The 20909-nt window shown below is 40.8% G+C and overlaps 1 protein-coding gene across 8 annotated transcripts in view; it reads left to right on the forward strand.

Moving 5' to 3' along the window:
* The window catches only part of KCNIP4 (potassium voltage-gated channel interacting protein 4), a 995976-nt gene that overhangs the window by 937631 nt on the left and 37436 nt on the right, over positions 1-20909 (forward strand). For all 8 annotated transcript variants that reach the window (XM_080640384.1, XM_080640391.1, XM_080640388.1 and 5 more), the window contains one exon: positions 19485-19554. In XM_080640384.1, the coding sequence (XP_080496510.1) occupies positions 19485-19554 (70 nt within the window). The remainder of the gene's footprint in view (positions 1-19484; positions 19555-20909) is intronic.

Here is a 20909-nt window from a genome sequence, read left to right on the forward strand (position 1 = left end):
CTGCCTGTAACATGCAGTTACTGAGTGAGGGAACCAAGGAGGAGGAGTACTTGCCAAAGACAAGGTCATGCTGCCTTGGGAACAGTTGGTTATGGGGTGATTATGATGCATGAAGGGGGAATTCCAGGGAAGGCAGATAATTGTGTTTGTAGGTGAGAAGAGCTGTCTAGACTATCATAAAATTAAAGACAAATATATATATTAGAGGCCTGGTGCATGAATTTTGTGCATGGGCGGGGGGAGGGGGTGTGTTCCTCAGCCCAGCCTGCACCCTCTCCAATCTGGGACCCCTCCAGGACTGCTGGCTCCCAACTGCTCACCTGCCTGACTTCCTGATTGCCCCTAACTGCTTCTACATGCCAGACTGATCACCCCATAACCACTCCCCTGCCAGCCTGTTTGCCCCTAACTGCCCTCCCCTGCAGGCCTGGTCACCCCTAACTGCCCTCCCCTGCAGGCCTGGTACCCCCCAACTGCCCTTCCCTGCAGGACTGGTCACCCCTAACTGCCCTCCCCTGCAGGCCCGGTCCCCCCCAACTTCCCTCCTCTGCCAGCCTGGTCACCTTTAACTGCCATCCCTTGCAGGCCTGGTCCCTCCCAACTGCCCTCCCCTGCTGGCCATCTTGTGGCGGCCATCTTGTGTCCACATGGGGGCAACCATCTTTAACCACATGGGGGCAGCCATCTTGTGTGTTGGAGTGATGGTCAATTTGCATATTACTCTTTTATTAGATAGGATAGAGTCCTGGTACATGGGTGGGGGCCAGCTGGTTTGCCCTGAAGGGTGTCCCGGATCAGGCTGGAGGTTCCCTTGGGGCATGGGATGGCCTCGGCAAGGGGCCTGTGGTGGTTTGCAGGCCAGCCACGCACCCCGGCAACCCAAGTGGAGGCCCTGGTATTGGGGATTTATTTATCTTCTATAATTGAAACTTTGTAGCCTTGAGGCCAGGGCAGGCCAGAAACATGGCTTCCTCCATTGCCAGGGAAACCCAAGCCTCCTGCTCGCTCTGTGGCCGCAGCCATTTTTGTTGGGATTTATTTATCTTCTGTAATTGAAACTTTGTAGCCTTGAGTGGAGTCCAGGGCCAGCCAGGATGTGCAGGAAACTTGGCTTCCTCCTTTGCCAGGGAAACCCAAGCCTCCTGTTCACTCCATGGCCACAGCCATCTTGGTTGAGTTAATTTGCATACTTGCTCCTGATTGGCTGGTGGGCGTGGCTTGTGGGTGTAGCAGAGGTATGGTCAATTTGCATATTACTCTTTTATTAGACAGGAAGGATATATATATATAAAAGTTTAATATGCAAAGTGTCCCCTTGGGAGTTCACCCGGGAGACCGTGAGTTGGATTGCTTGCTATGACATGCACTGACCACCAGGGTGTGGCGTGGAATGAAGGAAGGTTCCATCTGGCAGCCACTGGCTGGGTAAGGGAGGCCCCAGCTGGCAGTTGGAAGGCCCAGATCGGCCCTGATCAATGGCCAGGCCTAGGGACCCTGCCCGAGCATGAATTTCATGCACCAGGATTCTAGTTATTACATAAGAGACTAAAGTCAGATGGGTAAGAGAGAGAATGTGAAAATGAGAAGAAATGAAGGCTCAGAATGGGACTATTGGTACCACTAACAAAGGGAAGGAGGGAGGGAGAGAGGAAAGAAAGAATGTAAAAGAGAGAAAGGGAAGAGGGGGACAGGGAGAAAGAGAAGGAAAGAGAGAGGAGGCCTTCCAGGTTTCCCTGAAGAGATGGGTAAAGGCTGATTAATGTATCTGTGCAGGAATCAGTTCCTATCTTGTCCCATCACCTACCTGTAGGTGCCATAAAATGTCTGGCTTTGGGCCATAAATTTTTTCTCTTGCTAAAGAATAACATTATGTTGAGTTATGTGTGTTCATTTGCTGCCTCTCAGTCTAATAAGCAAAATTCAGAGGATATCATGGATTTCATTTTCCCAAAGGCATGTGATTTGCATAACTGATCAGGTGGACATCAGCACACACACACACACCTGGGGAGAATGATCTGACAGCAAACCCCTGGGCAGGTTCCTGTTTGTTTCCCCACCTCTGAGAAGGAAAATGGACGAAATTTTCCTGGGACACTGTATTTGACATTTCCAGGCATGAGTCATTGTTATCTGGAAAACTAAGAGGGTAGTTCCGTGGTCGGCAAACTGCGGCTCGCGAGCTACATGCGGCTCTTTGGCCCCTTGAGTGTGGCTCTTCCACAAAATACCACGGCCTGAGCGAGTCTATTTTGAAGAAGTGGTGTTAGAAGAAGTTTAAATTTAAAAAATTTGGCTCTCAAAAGAAATTTCAATTGTTGTACCATTGATATTTGGCTCTGTTGACTAATGAGTTTGCCGACCACTGGGGTAGTTCAATAAGCCTGTGAGACAGCCAAAACAATTAGGCCGAAATGCTGTCATCTACTGCCTTCATTTTCAAGTATGGGAGATACCTACAGCTTTTTATCAGGCCCACCAAGCTTTCTAAATGAGCCACAAAACTACATTTTGAATTGTTTTAAAGTCTCCCAACTTGCAGATTGTCTGCATTATCTGTGTTTGATAATATTCAGAGAGAGAAGACAATTTACATTCTAGGATCCTAATGACATAGTGTCTTCAGGATTTGGGTCATGAAATTACCCTATAAGTTAAAAACTCCTGATAAAGCCTAAAGCCTGGTACATAGTAGACATTCAGTGAATGCATTCAAAATGAATATGTGCACAAATGAATTAATGTGTATAAAAGAAGGAATAAAAACTCTTTTGGAAGATCCAAGCCATGTGTATTAGTTTTTCTATCACTGCATAGCAAATCATCATAGATTTAAGGGCTAAAAGCAACATACAGTTATTTAGGGACAGTTGTGTGACTTAGAAGTCAAACACATGTCTGGGTTCTCCACTGAGGGACTCACAAAGCCAAAATCCAGGTATCAGCCAGGCTGAGTAATTTTCTGGGGGTTCTGTGGGAAATGACTTCCAAGCTCATCTTGCTGTTGGCAGATGTCAGGTGTTCATGGCTATTTTACTGAGTTTCCTCTCTCCTTGCTGCCTGACAGGCAGGGGCTGCTCTTGCTACTAGAAGAGGACATCCCTTCCTTGCCATCTAGCCCCCTCCATTGTTTAGCCAGAAATTATGATTCAAACTTTCCCTGCTTCTCATTACTGGCTTATTCTTCTTCATTCGGCCAAGAAAGCCCTCTACTTTTAAAGAGTTTCTGTGACCAGGCCAGGCCCACCCATATAATCTTCCCATTTTACAGTTAACTGGTCAACCATGCCATGTAACATTACCGCATCACAGAGTACTGCAGGTATTTCTCTCTTTCTGCGTCCAGCTTGGCTAGAGAGCGGGTCCAGTTCCTGAGTAGGGGCGGCTGGGGATTGAGAAATAAAGGAAAGAGACAAGACACAGAGATAGAAGGAAAAAGCTGGGACCGGGTGGGACCACCGTGAGGGTCCTCTTCTGATGGAGAGACAGGGACCCAGATCCAATACAGCATGTTTATTTTATACCCCCAAATACCAGGAAGTATCACCAAAAGTCAAGACAAAGGAGGTTATTTGCATTCTTGAGTAGGCTCGAGCATTCCTGGTGCTTGACTGGATTTACATATCAAAAACCCACTACCCAACACCTGGGCTGAAATGAAGGTCAAGCTGACAACACCCTTGCCCTTTGGGCAAGTCGTGTTCCCAGGGCGTGGCTTTGCCTACACCACTGGGTTCAGCTGACAATAATTAAGGAATGCCCATGTGCCTTCCCAGGCACTGTCTACAGAGTACAGTCCATCAAATTCATGCAGGTGTGTGCTCAAGGAGGCAGGAAATTTGGGGGCCATCCTAGAAATCGTTCAACTCTGCCACGGGAGACTCTGCCACAGTCAACTCCAGGGCACACCAGTGCATTTCTCTGAAGGCACAATTTGAACTTCCGAGGCATGCTTGATTATTACGTTGGAAGTCCTTAGGGTGCAAAACCAATAGACCATTTTGTTTTCCCTTTGTGTGTGTGTGTGTTTTTTTTTTTTTAAATAAATTGTCTAACCTTGCATCTTTTGTACTTTTGTAACAGCTTCTATAGCAGATAGAAAAATCCTATTACCTCATCCATTAAATGAGCAGAATACAAATGCAGACAAAACCAGAAAATATCCCCTTAGATATATTCTAAGCTCTGTGGAAAAAGAAAACTGCAGTGACACTGGAGTCCTTTTTAGCTTGTAGCACTAAAATTGAGTTTTTATATTCATTGTAAGGGTTGGCCAAGGGGAAAATCATTATACAACAGAGCTAGCTGGCTGGGGTGGGAGGGCCTGCCCTCATATCCTCTACATTAGAGCAATGGGGGTTAGCTCATGACGTTCTCAAGAGAAATAGAAAATATAGAACGGTTGCTTATTTCAGAATTTTCATTTCACAGGGCACTGGATTCTTTGAACACAGATGTTATTAAAATAGCTATTTATTGAAAAGTTTGATATTTGGGAAAACAACCTATAATGCAACATACATTATTTCCATGTATTACTATTCACTGTATCTGTTTTATGCATTCATATATATTTGCTTAAACCCATTTTTTATTTGGGGCCCTAAAACTTTGGTGTTTTTATTTCTTACTGATTTCCGTGTTTCTTGTTTGCTCTGCATCAAAAGCTTCTCTCAAGTTTGAGGAATTAGGCATGCATCTTGAGTCACTCTGTCAAGAATATTATGGCTATGACTCAGAGAAGGACTGTATTACTGAGAGTAATAATAGGAAATGAGTACATTTAAAAAAAATAGAATGGAAACTAGAACATAGTTACTAATAGTAATGAAAAAATAATTTTAAGAACTGCTCCATTATTTAGTGCTAAGGGGTTTAATCATATTTGGCAGATCTGTACCCACTTAATTTTCATAGCCACATTATGAGTAATTATTGATGCCCATTTCACAAGAGATAAAAGGAACTCTCTTTTTATGATTCCTTTGTGTTAATTTAGTAATTTTTAATCTCCTCTCTCTCTCTCTCTCTCTCTCTCTCTCTCTCTCTCTCTCTCTCTCTCTCCTCCCTCTCTCCCTCCCTCTCTCCCTCTCTCCCTCTCTCCTTATTAGTTATATTAGTTAGAGAGAAAGAGACACATTTATTTCAAGGAATTGGTTTACATAACTGTGGAGGCAAGTCCAAAATTTGCATGGTAGGCTGCAGGGTGGAGATTCAGTAAAGAGCCAAAGTTCAAGTCCAAAGGTAGTTTGCTAGCAGAATACCATTTTTCTCAAGGGCAATCAGTCTTTTTCTAAATACATTTAATTGATTGGATGAACCTCTCTCATATTATGGAAGGCAGTCTGCTTTACTCAAAGTCTACCGACTTGAATGCAATTCCATTTTTAAAAACCTTCTGAGAAATATCTAGAATCATATGTGACCAATTGTAATAGACGGACAGGATCTGTCTACCTACTGTAGATAAAGAACCATAAGAACACATGTAGAAGTTATATTTACTTGTTTAATTTGGGAATTTAACATGAAAATGAATGATTTTATTGTTTATTTTTATTATTTTGCTGTATGCTCATTTTATTTATTTGTATTTTTTATTGTTGCACTACTCCAGATGTCTCCCATTCCCCCCTCTTTGCTTGCCCCCCCTCATCCCCATCCCCTGCCCCACCTTCTCCACATGAATGGATTATTTTAAAGAATGATTAAATGCACACTGTGGAAATATGGAAGAAGGCTTTAATGCATGCCCTAAAAGTATGTTTATCCATTTTTGTTTGCTCTGAATTCACCAACTACTTACTGAACTATCTTCTGGGTATTTCTTCCTCCTCTTCTTGTAAATACACTAGACTATTCCTTTCTTAACCTTAATCAGAGCCTTATAACTATTTGTGGATGATTCATTGACTTTGCTTAGGCATTTATTCAAAGTTCTCTGTGAGCAGAGACTATAAATATGCTATTCTGGAGGCTCTGCTCTCCTTCAGCCTCCTCACTGGGACCATGCGGGGACTGCTTCCTCTGTCTGTTTTCTTGGAGTTGAGTTTCCCTTAGAGGACTTAAGCCCTATGTGTTCTCTGTCTCTTTCACTGCACACCACAATGACAGGAGGGCTAAATTTTCAATGGAAAGACTGGTTTTTGAATGGGAACCAAGGTGTTCCTCCTTACATAGAAAAATAGCAATCATGGCATGGTCTGGACAATATTTATAAATATTTTCTCCAATGTACTTCAGGGTTTTATTTTTTTTAAATATATTTTATTGATTTTTTACAGAGAGGAAGGGAGAGGGACAGAGAGTTAGAAACATTGATGAGAGAGAAACATCAATCAGCTGCCTCCTGCACACCCCCTACTGAGGATGTGCCTGCAACCAAGGTACATGCCCTTGACTGGAATCGAACCTGGGACCCTTGAGTCTGTAGGCCAATGCTCTATCCACCGAGCCAAACCGGTTAGGGCAGCCTTGGGCAAACTACGGCCCGCGGGCCGGATCCGGCTATTCTATCCGGTTCTCTTGCTCTCCCCTCCACTCCTTTACTTTGAATTTATATTAGTTCACACAAACACTTCATCCATGCTTTTGTTCTGGCCCTCCGGTCCAGTTTAAGAACCCATTGTGGCCCTCGAGTCAAAAAGTTTGCCCACCCCTGGGTTAGGGACAGGGTTTTATTTTTTTAACATAACATTTGCAAAGTCATTTGGATTAAATTTTTATGTATTTATATGTACATTCCTTTCCTTGTCTCTTATAGTTTACTAGAGGCCCAGTGCACAAAATGTGTGCATGGCTAGGGACCCTAGGCCTGACCGACAATCAGCTGGGGCCTTCCTTCCCCAGTTTCCAGCTGCCAGCTGGGGCCTTCCTTCCCAGGCTGCCAGCTGCCGGCTGGGCCTTCCTATGTTCCGTGCCACCTCCTGGTGGTCAGTGCACATCATAGTGAGCAATTGAACTCCTGGTCTCCCGGTGGAACTCCTGAGAGGACACTTTGCATATTAGCTTTTTATATATATAGACTAGAGGCCCGGTGCATGAAATTCATGCATGGGGTGGGGGGTGTTCCTCAGCCCAGCCTGCACCCTCTCCAATCTGGGACCCCTCAGGAGATGTCCAACAGCACCCCCCCAAGCCCCATAGGCCTTGATCACCGGGCAGGCCAAGGGAACCCACTTGTGCACGAATTCGTGCACTGGGCCTCTAGTGTGTGCATATATATATATATATATATATATATATATATATAAAATTAGCTAGCACAATACCAGATGAAGAGTGTTTAGGAAAGAATAAAATACTGTGGTGGAAGGAAATATGTAGTAAAATTTCTATAAATAAAGAGGGAAGGTATATTTTTACCAAAGTAACCCATTTTAAGATATAGCCAGACATTAAAACCTTCTTCAGTGCAAAAATGTAATTGCACACCCAGACAATTATCTTAAAGTCGCTTTTAAAAGAAAAAAGAACATCCCAAGTGAGAATTTCTATTATAAATATTATATGGAAAATAAATGTAAATAATTTTAAATAATTTTAACATTGTAAACTTAAAGGTGAATTATGGCTAACATTCATGGAACTACTAATGACCTAAATGCTCAAAAATCAATAAAATGTGCCTATTGATTCAGCCAAAATTAGAATTTGAGTTGCAAATTAATCATTATATAATAGCCTTACACTAAAAGTAAGTGCATTGGAAAAAAAAATGCATACATGTATAAATATATACTTACGTTCTTTCATTTCAAAAAGGCTTCCCATTGAACACTTCTTTAATGGTGTTACAAAATGAAATCAATATGAGAAGAGCAGGAAAAAAATTTCTAAAATGAAAAATTGAATTGCAGGCAGAAAACAAAATCTTTAAAAAGCATCAGAAGTACAATACAGTGTTTAATACTCATCTATATCATTCTCAGACAGCAACTCCAAAGTGCTCAACTAAACCATTGTCATCAGAATAAAACTGTCTAAAAAATAAATTGCTGGCAGCAAATCAGTTTGGAGATGTAAGCATTTGAAAGGGAATTTATAGGTGTAAATGCCATTTCTTATTATGAAACATGAAAACTGCCTTTCCGAATGTAAAACATGGGGGAGGATAGCTATTACAATTTGACTATTTCCAGTTATATGTGTCTAACTGCCTATCTATATGTTAACATTTCAAAAGGGCCTCTTTGCCAATTGCACAATACACAAATCTCTAAAACAAGGCCCCTTACCTTAAGTCACTGAGCAGGATAAATCACTGTGAATAATTGTCCTTTAAAGTAATTCAATGGCAATAGCATCTTACAGCTTGCAAAATATTTCATACTTCTTTTCAGAGACCCTGTTTGGTAGATAGGGATGTATTATTAGGCCCACCTCAACTGAGACAACAGATGCTACAATTATAAAGGAGTGGTCCAAGGCAATTCAAAATAGACAAGGAAAGATAAAGAACTCTAATCTAGGTCCTGTGACTTCCAGTCCAAACATTGTCCCTCTTCACCACACAGTACCTCTCCTTGCAACCCAACTACTATACCACCAGGCTGACAGAAACACTTATAAGAAACTGCCAGTGACCAGACATATCAGAAACCCACAGTGCATGTTTTAAATGAGCAAGAGATAGTCATTTTTATTTTTGCAATTTTCATAAGGGAACATGATGGAAAATGACCAAGGTAAGTTTGTTGATGGTGGTGATGATTTTATTCTTTCTATAATAAATTTTGTATTTGTTTCTAATCACAAAACTAATTTATGTTTATTATAGAAAGATGGAAAATATAGAAGACTATAATGAAAAATTTAAAATCACTAATTACATGCTATCCTTTATTGATGATAGTCTTTGAAAGACCAGCCAAAGTCTTGGCATTTTTACCAAACTAATCCAAAAGTCACATTAAATAAATAAAATATATTACCTTCATTGTGCTCTGAAATTGTCTCACTCAATTTACAACCAAGGTATCTTGAGAATTGTATATGTTATCAAATGTACTTTCAATGATCTGAGTTCATTGTCAGATCTACCAGCAGAGATCATCCCTTATCACTGGTTTTGGACAGGGTTGCTCCTCCATCCGGGACACTAATGTAGCTTCCTAAGTGCATTACATAGCTGTTTGAGAAGCACGTGGATCAGAAAGCCATCCCTAAGACTGGCAGCAGTGGTTAAAGAAGCACAGTATCAGAAAAAGCAAAGAAAGAAACTGTTAGTGGTTAACCTGCAGAGGAAGCCATATGCACTTACAAAGCTAAGAGTTGGTCCTACCGAAGTCTCCAACTTCGTGAACTGAGACTAGCCTTACTCATTCATCTACCTCTTCCCCCATTCTAATCCTCTTTTGATGAGGGATGTTTGCTAACCCTGCCTTACAGTTGAGAAGCAAATGTTAAAAGTCATCCAATGGTGTTTCCTCTCTACCAAACATCTCTCTTTCTAAGGCTATATATCCCCAGTGGAAAGGGGGAAACCTGCAGAAATACTGTCAATTTGAATTGTCCATCTTATTCATTTACATCTGCCTGGCTTATACCAGGGGTTTAATAGAGATTTGTTGAATAGAATTGATTTGAATAAATAAGAAGAAGTGTGAAATTGAAATTTCAAATGTTCATCCAGGTTAATTTGTTTTGTTATATATGTATTTTTTTGCATCATCTCAGGTTCCCGCTGGTCTTTGAAATAACTTTCTAAAGTTCAAAGCCTTTGCTTGGGAAAATATAGTTCATAAAATAAACTAATATATAATTTCTTGGGCCTGGGGTGAGATTTTGGAACAATAACTAAGAAAAATATGAACTCTCCCTCATCCATCTGTTATCTCCTGGAGCACTAAATGCACCAAGAGAAACAGAAGTCTACACTTATTTCTTTGTGGGTTTTTTTGTTTGTTTTGTTCTGTTTTTAGTTGTCTTTCTCTGACTGGCCTATTATACTTAGCATAATACTCTCCAGCTCCCTCCATGCTGTCTCAAAGGGTAAGCTACCCTTTTTTTTATTATTATTATTGCAGCATAGTATTCCATGGTGGAAATGTACCACAGTTTTTTTATCCACTCATGTACTTGGGCTGTTTCAGATCTTAGCTATTGTAAATTGTGCTTCTATGAACATAGGGGTGCATATATTCTTTCTGCTTGGCATTTCGGATTTCTTAGGATATATTCCTAGAAGTGGGATCACTGGGTCAAATGGGAGTTCCATATTTAATTTTTTGAGGAAATCCATACTGTTTTTTCACAGTGGCTGCACCAGTCTGCATTCTCACCAGCAGTGTACTAACGTTCCCTTTTCTCCACAGCCTCGCCAGCACTTGTCATTTGTTGATTTGTTGATGATAGCCATTCTGACAGGTGTGATATGATATCTCATTGTTGTTTTAATTTGCATCTCTCAGATGATCAGTGAGTTTGAGCATGTTTTTCCATAGGTCTCTTGGCCATTTGTATGTCCACTTTGGAGAAATGTCTATTTAGGTCCATCGCCCTTTTTAAAATTAGATTGTTTGTCTTCCTTTTGTTAAGTTGTATGAGTTGCTTATATATTTTGGATATTAACCCTTTATCAGATGTATCATTGCCAAATATGTTCTCTCATACAGTGGGCTCCCTTTTCATTTTATTGATGGTTGTTTTTGTTTTTGTTTTTTTACTGTGCAGAAGCTTTTTATTTTGACTTAGTCCCATTTGTTTATTTTCTCCTTAGTTTCCCTTGCCCCAGGAGATGTGTTCACAAATATATTGCTATGAGAGAGCAATATATTTTGCTGCCTATGGTTTCTTCTAAGATTTGTATGGTTTTATGACTTACATTTAAGTCTTTTATCCATTTTGAGTTTATTCTTGTGTATGGAGTAAGTTGGTTTAGGATTAAAAAAGCCCTTTAAGGTTAAATAAGCAGATAACATTTAACAAGGGAAAATATAATATCCTCCTTTAAATGACAAATGACAATAAACTAAACAGGTTCAAAATGATGCCCCCACTATTAGAGAAGCAACCCTCATCATAGTTAGTGCCAGGTATTGCAGTAAACATTGCATATGGGATGTCTTTATTCAAACCTCATAATAACTCTGAGATTATTATTCCTGTTTTAAAGATTTACATCTTTCCCCAGCAATATAACCAAGCAAACCCAAGAAGTTTGACTCCAGAGCCCACATGAACTTAAGAAGAAATTTATAAGACTCTTAGGTTCAAACTTTGCAGTTATTGTTGTCGTCTTGCTCATTTACTTGTTTCCTTACACATACAACCTACAGATTTTGGGTAACTAAAATTACCAAAATTACCAACTGCCATAAAAGAGAGGTTATAGTTTTAGGCTGATTTACTCCAACTATAATTTCTAGGATGGAAGATAGAATAATATCTGGGTTCCTTTCCCTGAAATGGTTAACTTTTCTATATACCTAACTTGGGAGCAGGAGCTCACGGTCACCTTTCATAAAGGAAAATAGATTTCCGGAAGGAAATCTGGTCGGACTTGCACAAAGCTTAGGGAAAGAACTGCGCAGGTGTGAACTGGAAAGCCAGTTTCTGGCTCTCACGGAGGGCACTGCTGCCCCCTTGTGTCTCGATGTTGTAATAAAACACTCGGCACGCTGGAGGCTGAGGCATCGCTTACACAGGTGCATCCTCTGAGCTCCAGAGACCCCTTTGAAGTCTCCTCCGTAGCCCAGGCTCAGGGTGTCTTTTTGAGCAATGCTGCCCGCGACAGAGCCGGGAAGCACTGAGTCACGCACATCTGTCTTCTGTGGCAGCTTTTGTGACCCAGTTAGAGAAAAACCTCTGAAGAATCGCTCTAATGCAAGAAAGGGCAGAGACTTCTCAAGTATTTGCAACAAACAGAATTTAATTAAACAGAATAAACAATCCTTCCACTTACAGCCAAGTGTCAGAGACTCAGGGCTACTCCTGAAATTGTAGTTTGCTGAGAAGCAAATGCCTGAGGGAGGGACAAAGTATTCTTTTCCCAGAATTGGTAATAAAACGGAAGTAAAGGAATATGTGATAAGGTGTTAGAGCTGGCTTTGACCTTGCTCTGCACCTTCCTTAGGAAAGCAAATAACCTGAGGAGTTGAGATTCTTCCCTCCATATCTCCTCACCTGTGACATTTGAATTACTTGATGAAAGTAGTTAGATTTCCCATGCTATTTTGCCCTGCTGGACTTTCTTATGATCATTTATTTGTGTGAATGTGTAAATAAAGTTTGTCTCCCCCATAGACTGTAACTCCAAATGGGTGGGTATCATACTTGTCGGTCTAAGAATATTTGTTGAATAAATGACAGTCAAACCTCGGTTCTCAAACATCTCCCATCTCGAAAGATTCTGTTCTCAAACAAATTTTCATAGAAACAATGTCTCGATTGTGGAACAAAACTTCAGTGTTTGACCTGATAACCCTTTCACTATTTTAAGACATAAAGAGGCCATCAAGAGTGCTAATGTTGGTCAGGTCTAAAAGAAACAATTATCATAGGCAATTGAAGAGGTAGAAAAATTGTTGTGGATTTGGATAAACAAAGAAAGCAGTGAGCCAGTGACAGCAATTCAGAGGCAGGGATCTGTGAAAAAGTGAAGATGCTGCATACTGACCTCCTAAAAGATAGCCCTGGAATGAATCCTGAAAGTGATTCGATTAAGACTAGTAGGGGATTCGATAAATTTAAAAAGTATTTATTTATGTACTGTATATAAGAAAGGTTAAAGCAGGGAATCATGTGTGGGTCTGGAATGGATTAATTCAATTTATATTATTTCTAATGGGAAAAAAAGATTTCTTTTTTAACAAATCACTTCTCGAGCAGTCTTCTGAAATGAATTAAGTTCGAGGATCGAGGTTCCGCTGTAATAGTAAAATTTTTTTGGTGAATTTAATGAGGTTGAGAAATACTGGGATAATAGTTCTCCATCAGTGTATTTTTTCTTTTCTATAGTTACATTTGCCTTTCTGGAGGGAACTTAGTAAGCCATATGGTAAAGACTTTTTAGTCAAACTCAGGTTCAAATCCCAGTCCTAATGCTCAAAATATTTCTTATGTAGTGGAAGGATAAGCATTCATGGTAGACCTCAAAACAATAATTTCTTTAGCAATTTTCTATGGATACATGGATCTCTCTTTAAAACACTTTATATGGACTACTGCATTTTGAATGTACTCATCTAACCATTATTAGGGAAAACTCTCCTTTAAATTAATGGATAAAAGACTCCTGGGTTTCTACTGACATTTATTTCCAGTGATTGCCTTTATCCTTCTCAGATGCCATTTACAATTGCAGTATTCCCGTGCCTTTGAGGGTAAGCTCTGATGATATTCGATAGAGTTAATTCAATTTACAATTCTAGAGTAGGAGGCATAACTCATATCTGCTCTACAGGCTCATTGCATTATATCAGACCTGCACCCTACTGGGTTCAACTGCTTTGCTGAATACCAGTTAACCCTGGTACAGCCACATTGGTGTTACAATAACTCTGTATAAAGGAGTTCTGCTTACCAAATTCTTGGTTATTACTATGGCTCGAATAGCTAATAGTTAATGAGCAATATGATGTGCAAAGAAGAGGGTTAAGATAACATAACATGCATTATCTTAATTAATTTTTATAACATTCCTCTGATGTCAATAGTTATCTCCCTGTTATAGGGGAAAACAACGAGACTTAGATTCTTATATTAAATAATTAGTCTGAAGCTACACAGCTTTTAAGTGGTAGAGCAGGGGTTCAAGCCAATTCTTCTCCTTAACTCCAGAGCCCAGGAGCATAAGCATTCCACTGCATTATTGTAAATGCTGCTTAGCAGAACATACCAGCTATTGCATGGACATGAAGGCATTTGTGGTACCCATGCATCAGCCTAACCCCAGGAAACCCAGACATAAGATAAGGCTCAGCAACCCACCATGTGGCTAATGGACAATTCTTCTAACCTCAACCTCAATCTCTTCACTTTGAAAATGAAGCCATTGAATAGAGTTATCTCTAAAGCTGCTTAAACACTCATGTTCCTTGATTTTGTGATCAATAGACAGCACTCTGCCATTTTCTCATTATAAGAATGTGGGCAGTTTCTCTCTAAGGCAATTTGCGCATCTGTAAAGTGGAGGTAAGGCTAACATCTCTTTATTCACATGACATAATCCATGTAAAAGCATTTAACACAATGCTTGCAACATAGAAAGTACTCCTATGTATCTGCTTGTCATCATCATCATTATTATCATCATCATGTTACTATTATAAAAATCACTACTTTATTAGTACTGACATCCTAGCTAATAAAAGAGTAATATGCAAATTGACTGTCACTCCAACACACAAGATGGCTGCCCCCATGTGGTCAAAGATGGCTGCCCCCAAGGGGACACAAAATGGCCACCACAGGATGGCCAGCAGGGGAGGGCAGTTGTGGGGGACCAAGCCTGCAAGGGAGGGCAGTTGTGGGCAATCAGGCCAGCAGGGGAGGGCAGTTGGGGGTGACCAGGGTGGCAGAGGAGGGAAGTTGGGGGCGACTGGGCCTGCAAGGAAGGGCAGTTGGGGGGGACCCAGGCCTGCAGGGGAGAGCAGTTGGGTGGGACCAGACCTGCAGGGGAGGGCAGTTAGGGGTGACCAGGCCTGTAGGGGAGGGCAGTTAAGGGTGACCAGGCCTGCAAGGGAGGGCAGTTAGAGGCAATCAGGCTGGTAGGGGAGCAATTAGGCATCAATCAGGCTGACAGGGGAGTGGTTAGGGGGTGATCAGGCTGGCAGGCAGAAGCGGTTAGGGGCAATCAGGAAGGCAGGCAAGCGAGCAGTTGGGAGCCAGCAGTCCTGGATTGTGAGAGGGATGTCCGACTGCCTGGTAGGATATCCTGGTAGGATCGGGCCTAAACGGGCAGTCGGACATCCCTTGAGGGATCCCAGATTGGAGAGGGTGCAGGCTCGGCTGAGGGACACACACCCCCATGCACGAATTTCATGCACCGAACCTCTAGTCAGTAATAAATACCAAAGTATCCTTTGTACATTTACAACTGATCTTGACCTTCACTTGATGTCACGACACTACCTGAAGGGACTAAAAAGGATCATTAGGGAACACCTCTGTAAGGCCCCAGAAGGCAAACGTCTCTTCACCAACTGACAGATGAGTGGCAGCTATGGGCCAAGAAAATCTCATTCCACATTTATTGCATCCTGATCATATCATGGTGATGTGTTTAAGAAGCAATAAAAAAAAATCACTCTCTGGTCATAATGGATTAATGTACCAGCAGGCAAAGCCCCAAGACACTCTACCATTTGATGGAGTAGTTCATTTTAACCTGACCTAAAAAGTGTCACTTTTTCCACAGCACTTTAGTGTCTAGCCATTCATAATTAAAGTGTATGTAGTAGGGAGGAAGGTACAGAGGTCCTTGCTGGAGTAAAGACAACAATTTCTCAAAAAAATTAAAACCATTTTCCACAAATTTTCAAACTACAATTTAATATATATATATATATATATATATATATATATATATTATTTGTCCACTCATATATTTTAATCAATATCCCCAGTTTTAATTGAAATTGTTTCATTTGGCTATTTGGCTCTGGGAGCAAACATTGTGTCTTTCCAAAGGAAGTATTTCCACTGATGGTTTCCCAGGAGGTCACCTTTTCAGTTTCAATGGAAAACAGATAATAATCCAGACACTGGATAACATTGCAATTAACGAAGGCAGAAGAATGAGTAGAACAGTGTTTAATACATAGAAGTCACTGAATAATTATTTGTTGAAAGAATAAGTGGATGGCTCTGTGAAAAACTGTCACCCCACATTTTACTTAATTTTAATCTGAGCTTCATTTTTATTTCATTTCTAAATAAGTCCTGCCTTTTGAGGTCAGTAGAAAATGACCAAAGACATGATGTCTATAAGCAGGCATGGAATATGGGCTCAGTTAACAGTTGTTATTGTGATAATATGGCTCTACAGACTGCTCCCAAAGCAGCCTTGTCTTCATGAAAACATCACTTTATCTCTTGGAGAGATCTGTACAAATGCCTTGATATCCTCTGGCAATTTTCAGAATGACAATTAGATTCATGAGGGAAGAAAATTATTGCTGTTTACTCATGGGATTTGGTGCATGACAAATCCCCATGGGATTCTGGTCAGCAGCTCCTCTAGATGTAAAAATTTCTCATAAACCAGTGGAGGTAGCACATATTGGTACAGTCTTTGCAGGAATCAATGTGACTGTGCATAGGAAGAGCTTAAACCCTCTGGTATTAGGATTCTCCTACTGGGATGAGTCAGAAAGAATGTACCACAGGTGCAGTCACAGATGTATGCACTAGACAGGGGTCCTCAAACTTTTTAAACAGGGGGCCAGTTCACTGTCCCTCAGACCGTTGGAGGGCCGGACTATAGTTTAAAAAAAAAAACTATGAACAAATTCCTATGCGCACTGCAGGCCCAGGACGAGTCGGCTGCTAAGCAGGACAGGCAGCAGCACCCGGCAGGCCAGATAAATGTCCTCGGCGGGCCGCATGTGGCCCGCGGGCCGTAGTTTGAGGACCCCTGCACTAGAATATTAATGACATCATTATTCCTATGTAGTCAAAAATGCTGCAATCCCCTTAATATCCAACAGTATGGTAAATTCAGTGGGTACATTATTATGCAGCCATTAAAAATCATGATATGGAAATGTTCAGGATATTTTGTAAAGTTAAAAGTTAATAAGATACAATACCATATTCTTGTATTTTCCAAATTTTATTCATAAAGCATATTAATATACACTTATATATGTGACCAAAATATCTTACAGTAGCAAAATTATGGGCAATTTTTACTTAATTTTTTTTTGTAGACAGCATATTTTTCACAGAACAATCATCTATATATATAAAAGCTAATTGTCCCTCCAACTGTTTGACTATTTGACCAGTAGCTATGACGTGCACTGACCACTAGGGGGCAGACGCTCTGACCAGTAGGTTAGCTTGCTGCTGGAGTCCGGCCGATCAGGACTGGGTGAGACGGGCTGGAGCTCTCCTGAGCCTCCCCCCAACCAGCCCCGACAGTGCACCAGTGAGGTCCCTCGGCCTGGCCGGCGCCCTCTCACAATCCGGGACCCCTCAGGGGATGACAGAGAGCCAGTTTCATCCATATCCCTGAAGACTGGGCCAAGGGTCCCCACTGGTGCACGAATCTGTGCACCGGGCCTCTAGTTTATTAATAATCAGACAAAATGTCATTAGAACATATAATATACAAATCATGGGAGCTTATAGAAAGTGATAGTATCTTCTCAAAGTATAGATGAGTGAGGATTTCTCACTTTCCCGAAATTTGGCAGCTCTACTGCTTCTTGGGTCCTTCCTGTGAGAGTGAAGTAGTCCTGATGAAAAAATATATCCTGAGATGTTGAAGTCTTATTGGACATGTTAGCTTGAAAATGTCATAATTATAACATGACACCAGGGGAGAAGACTTCATACTGCTAAATGATTTCATGAAGGTGATCCTGAAGCATCAGTGGGAGATCTATTTCAGACATTTGAAGTATATTTCAGATAAGCCTCTAAGACAGACATTGCGAACAGTTTACCAAGTCTGTGTTCTATCTTTGTCTTGGACACATGAGACTTCTTTTGTTGTTTGGGGTGGACATATTCAATGATTTCTAACATAAAATGAGAGTAGAAATGATATGTGCCACTTTGAGACCTGGCCCATAAACACCTTCCATGCACACGTCTCAAGGTCTTTTTCTCTTTCTGGATAAGACAATCATAGAGACTAGAAGGCATGTGTTGAACATAGCCAAGCTTTCATTAGCCTCTCTCCCTTAATGACTCTCAGGAGAAGAACCATCACTTAATCTGTACACCCACCCAACTCTGTTAGATGAGCAAGAAATAGACTATATTCTGTTTAATTTTTTACATATTGAAGGGCCTATTTGTTACAGCAGCAAGAGATAACCTACCTAATGCAGTCACATTGTCTATCATGTACACTTAGCTGTATACATGGCCTGGCCAAATTTATTCTTGATGAAGAGGTGGAGATACCACTTTTGTGGATGAACCACTCCATGATAAAAGGTAGAGAATAGTCCATTTGTACCATTTTTAAGTTGGCACATAAAATTAATCTTCACAATTTGCTTGCTTGCCTTTTTGCTCATTTTTAAATTAAATTATTTATTTATTTTTGGGCCTTGGGGGTCATTATTTCCACAGGGTTCATCTAATCCAAAACTTGTGGTGACCTGGAATGTCCCAAACTCACACACCAGCTCTCCCAGGGGCTAGCTAATAATGGTGCTTTACCACAAAGCCTCCAGTTCTGCCTGTGTGAATGGAGATACCCAAGTCATAGGTTTATTATAAAAATTAAATGGGAGAAAAATATACTGACAAGCTCTCTAACAACAAGTTTATATTAAAATTATTTAAAATTCTGTTTATGGATCAGAGTTCCAACCTTTCAAACAAATGAATGAGAAAACAGAAAATTTTTCCTGTGAAGCACACTAGTTATAAATAACTGGCTTATTTGACTAAAGAAAGATCAAATTAATAAATTAACTTTATAGTGAGTGGACAATGATTTTCAAGGTAAAGAAGCTTTGAAAACCACAGCAGATGATTATTGAAGAGCCCCGGAAGAGTGTCAAAGTTAAAGTACACAGAATATTCAACCCTAACTTCAAGGACGTTAACACACCCCTGAGTTTTCGCCAGTGAATCCGGGGGAATGCCAGGTAGTTTGGAGGTCCTGTGACAACTGACCCAAGGGAGCCCAGGTTCCCACCAGGCAATAGTCCAACATCAGTGGAGTTCCCAAGATCAATATCCATGAGTCATAGATAATTCTACCCATGGGACAAAGGTGGAAATGTATTAACTTCAGGCCTGTTTCTTTTCAGACCCTCCCCTCCAGAAATTAAAAAAATTCTGTGGTCCTGCCTCATTCAAGGTCAAACTGTTACAAACTGTTAACAGACATTAGTAATGACTCCTGGTAGAAACTTCTTAGGCCAGGCCACCTTTGACCCAAATGGAACGCCCATTTTCTCATTGAACTAAAGATTTTCTGGGTCAGCAAATCTCCAGAGAACACAGCACCAGGATCTAGCAAAGCCCATATCATAGGCACCTTGCAATATGCTTGATTTATGAAAAGCAATGTCATTTCCTCTTGCTTCTTTGATAACAAACGTGTGTTCTTATAAGCAGCAGTGTAGTTTTATATGCAAACATTTTTTACATCTACAATTCTTTTTGTCTTCCTGTGAGAACTGAGACAAGAAAGCTTTATAGTGTGCTTTTATTCTCTTTGTAATAATGGCTGGATGGTTAGCTTTCCTGGTGCAGTTTTCCATGGTAGACAGCTCTGTTTTTTAAAAATGCACAAAAAAATTAATTTTATGAACACTTTGTTCATATTGCTTCTCTACCACTTTTTCCAGGAATGCCCCAGCGGTGTTGTTAACGAAGAAACCTTCAAAGAGATTTACTCACAGTTCTTTCCACAGGGAGGTGAGTACGAGTGAGGACTTGTTAATGTGCTCTCGGTCAGAATTATACTTGCAATCACTTTTTCTTTTTCTTTTTCCACTTGGTGCTGCTTTGGCCTTGGGGAGGGGCAAAGTGGTAATCATGTAGCTGTCTCTCTTACCCTTTGTATACACTCTTTCTTGGTCTCTGTGGGGCAGGCTGAGCTTCAGCCTCAACCCCATGTTCTAGAACTTTCTCTGTGGTGTTTGCTCATGGGTAATTGTTCATTGTTCTTCCTGTGAGGGGGAGTGAACCAGGCATTGACCTACATGGCCATTTGGTGAGGTCAATTCTCTTTGGGTGTTGATCTTGTATCCTAATCCCTTGCTGACTACTTATGCTTGCAATCTTCAGTTTGGTTCATCTTTCACGGCATGACTACATTTTTAATCATGATGTAGAAAAATTAATATACAGCATGCAAGGGCACATGAGTTTCACTATATCCTAAAAGTAAACTACTTACAAATTAGCAATTATCCACGAGCTTGGTCTTTAGTTTAACACAAGTGGTATCATTGGTGCCTAGTACTATGGCACAGTACTTTTGTTGTTGTTGTTATTTTTTTAATTTATCTTTATTGTTGAAATTATTATAGATATCCCCTTTTTCCCCCCCATGGACCCCTTTGCCCAGCACTTTCTGACTATGACAGCCTGGTCCCATGCCTCCAAGCTCTGCCATGCATTATCGGTGTCATTTGATTCTCCCAAGTCTCAAAATTAGGACAAATGTAATTATCCTCAATTTACAGATGTGAAATCTGGGGCTTAGAGATATTAAATGCCTTGCTGGGGGCCACACATCCATTAAGTGGCAGATCTGGGTTAGAAACTAGATTTCTTTGGAGCCTCGCCTAGGGTCCTTTCTGCTGTTTTTCTATTTTTAGGTAACCCTACTATGACCACCCTCCCCCCATCTGAGAAAAATGAATACCACTCTAGATATTCTTTTAATTGGAAAGGAAACAGGAGTGCAAAATGATAATGCATATGTCTTAGAGATGAATGAAGGCCACTGGACCTTTCTGTTTGTCCTTCAATCGCCCATCAGGATGCCTAGCTCAGATTTGTCACTCAACCAGTCTACTGCGTGGCCAGCTATATGTTAGGTGCTGGTAATGTAAAAGTAATGAGATGTGGTACCTGCCCCCAAAGAATGTTCTGGACTACTGTAGCAGGTGGGCCATGTCAAAATAAAGTGTGTGAGGACAGAGAGTTAAAAAATACTATTGTGGAAGCACAAGGTAAGACAATTCGAGCAGCTGAAGGAAAGGGGGAAAATGAAAACGAGGCCATCCAGACAAATTGAATCTGGGCTGATATCAGCACCATTT

This window comes from Plecotus auritus (assembly GCF_963455305.1).
Source record: "Plecotus auritus genome assembly, chromosome: 1".
Classification (NCBI taxonomy): Eukaryota; Metazoa; Chordata; class Mammalia; order Chiroptera; family Vespertilionidae; genus Plecotus; species Plecotus auritus.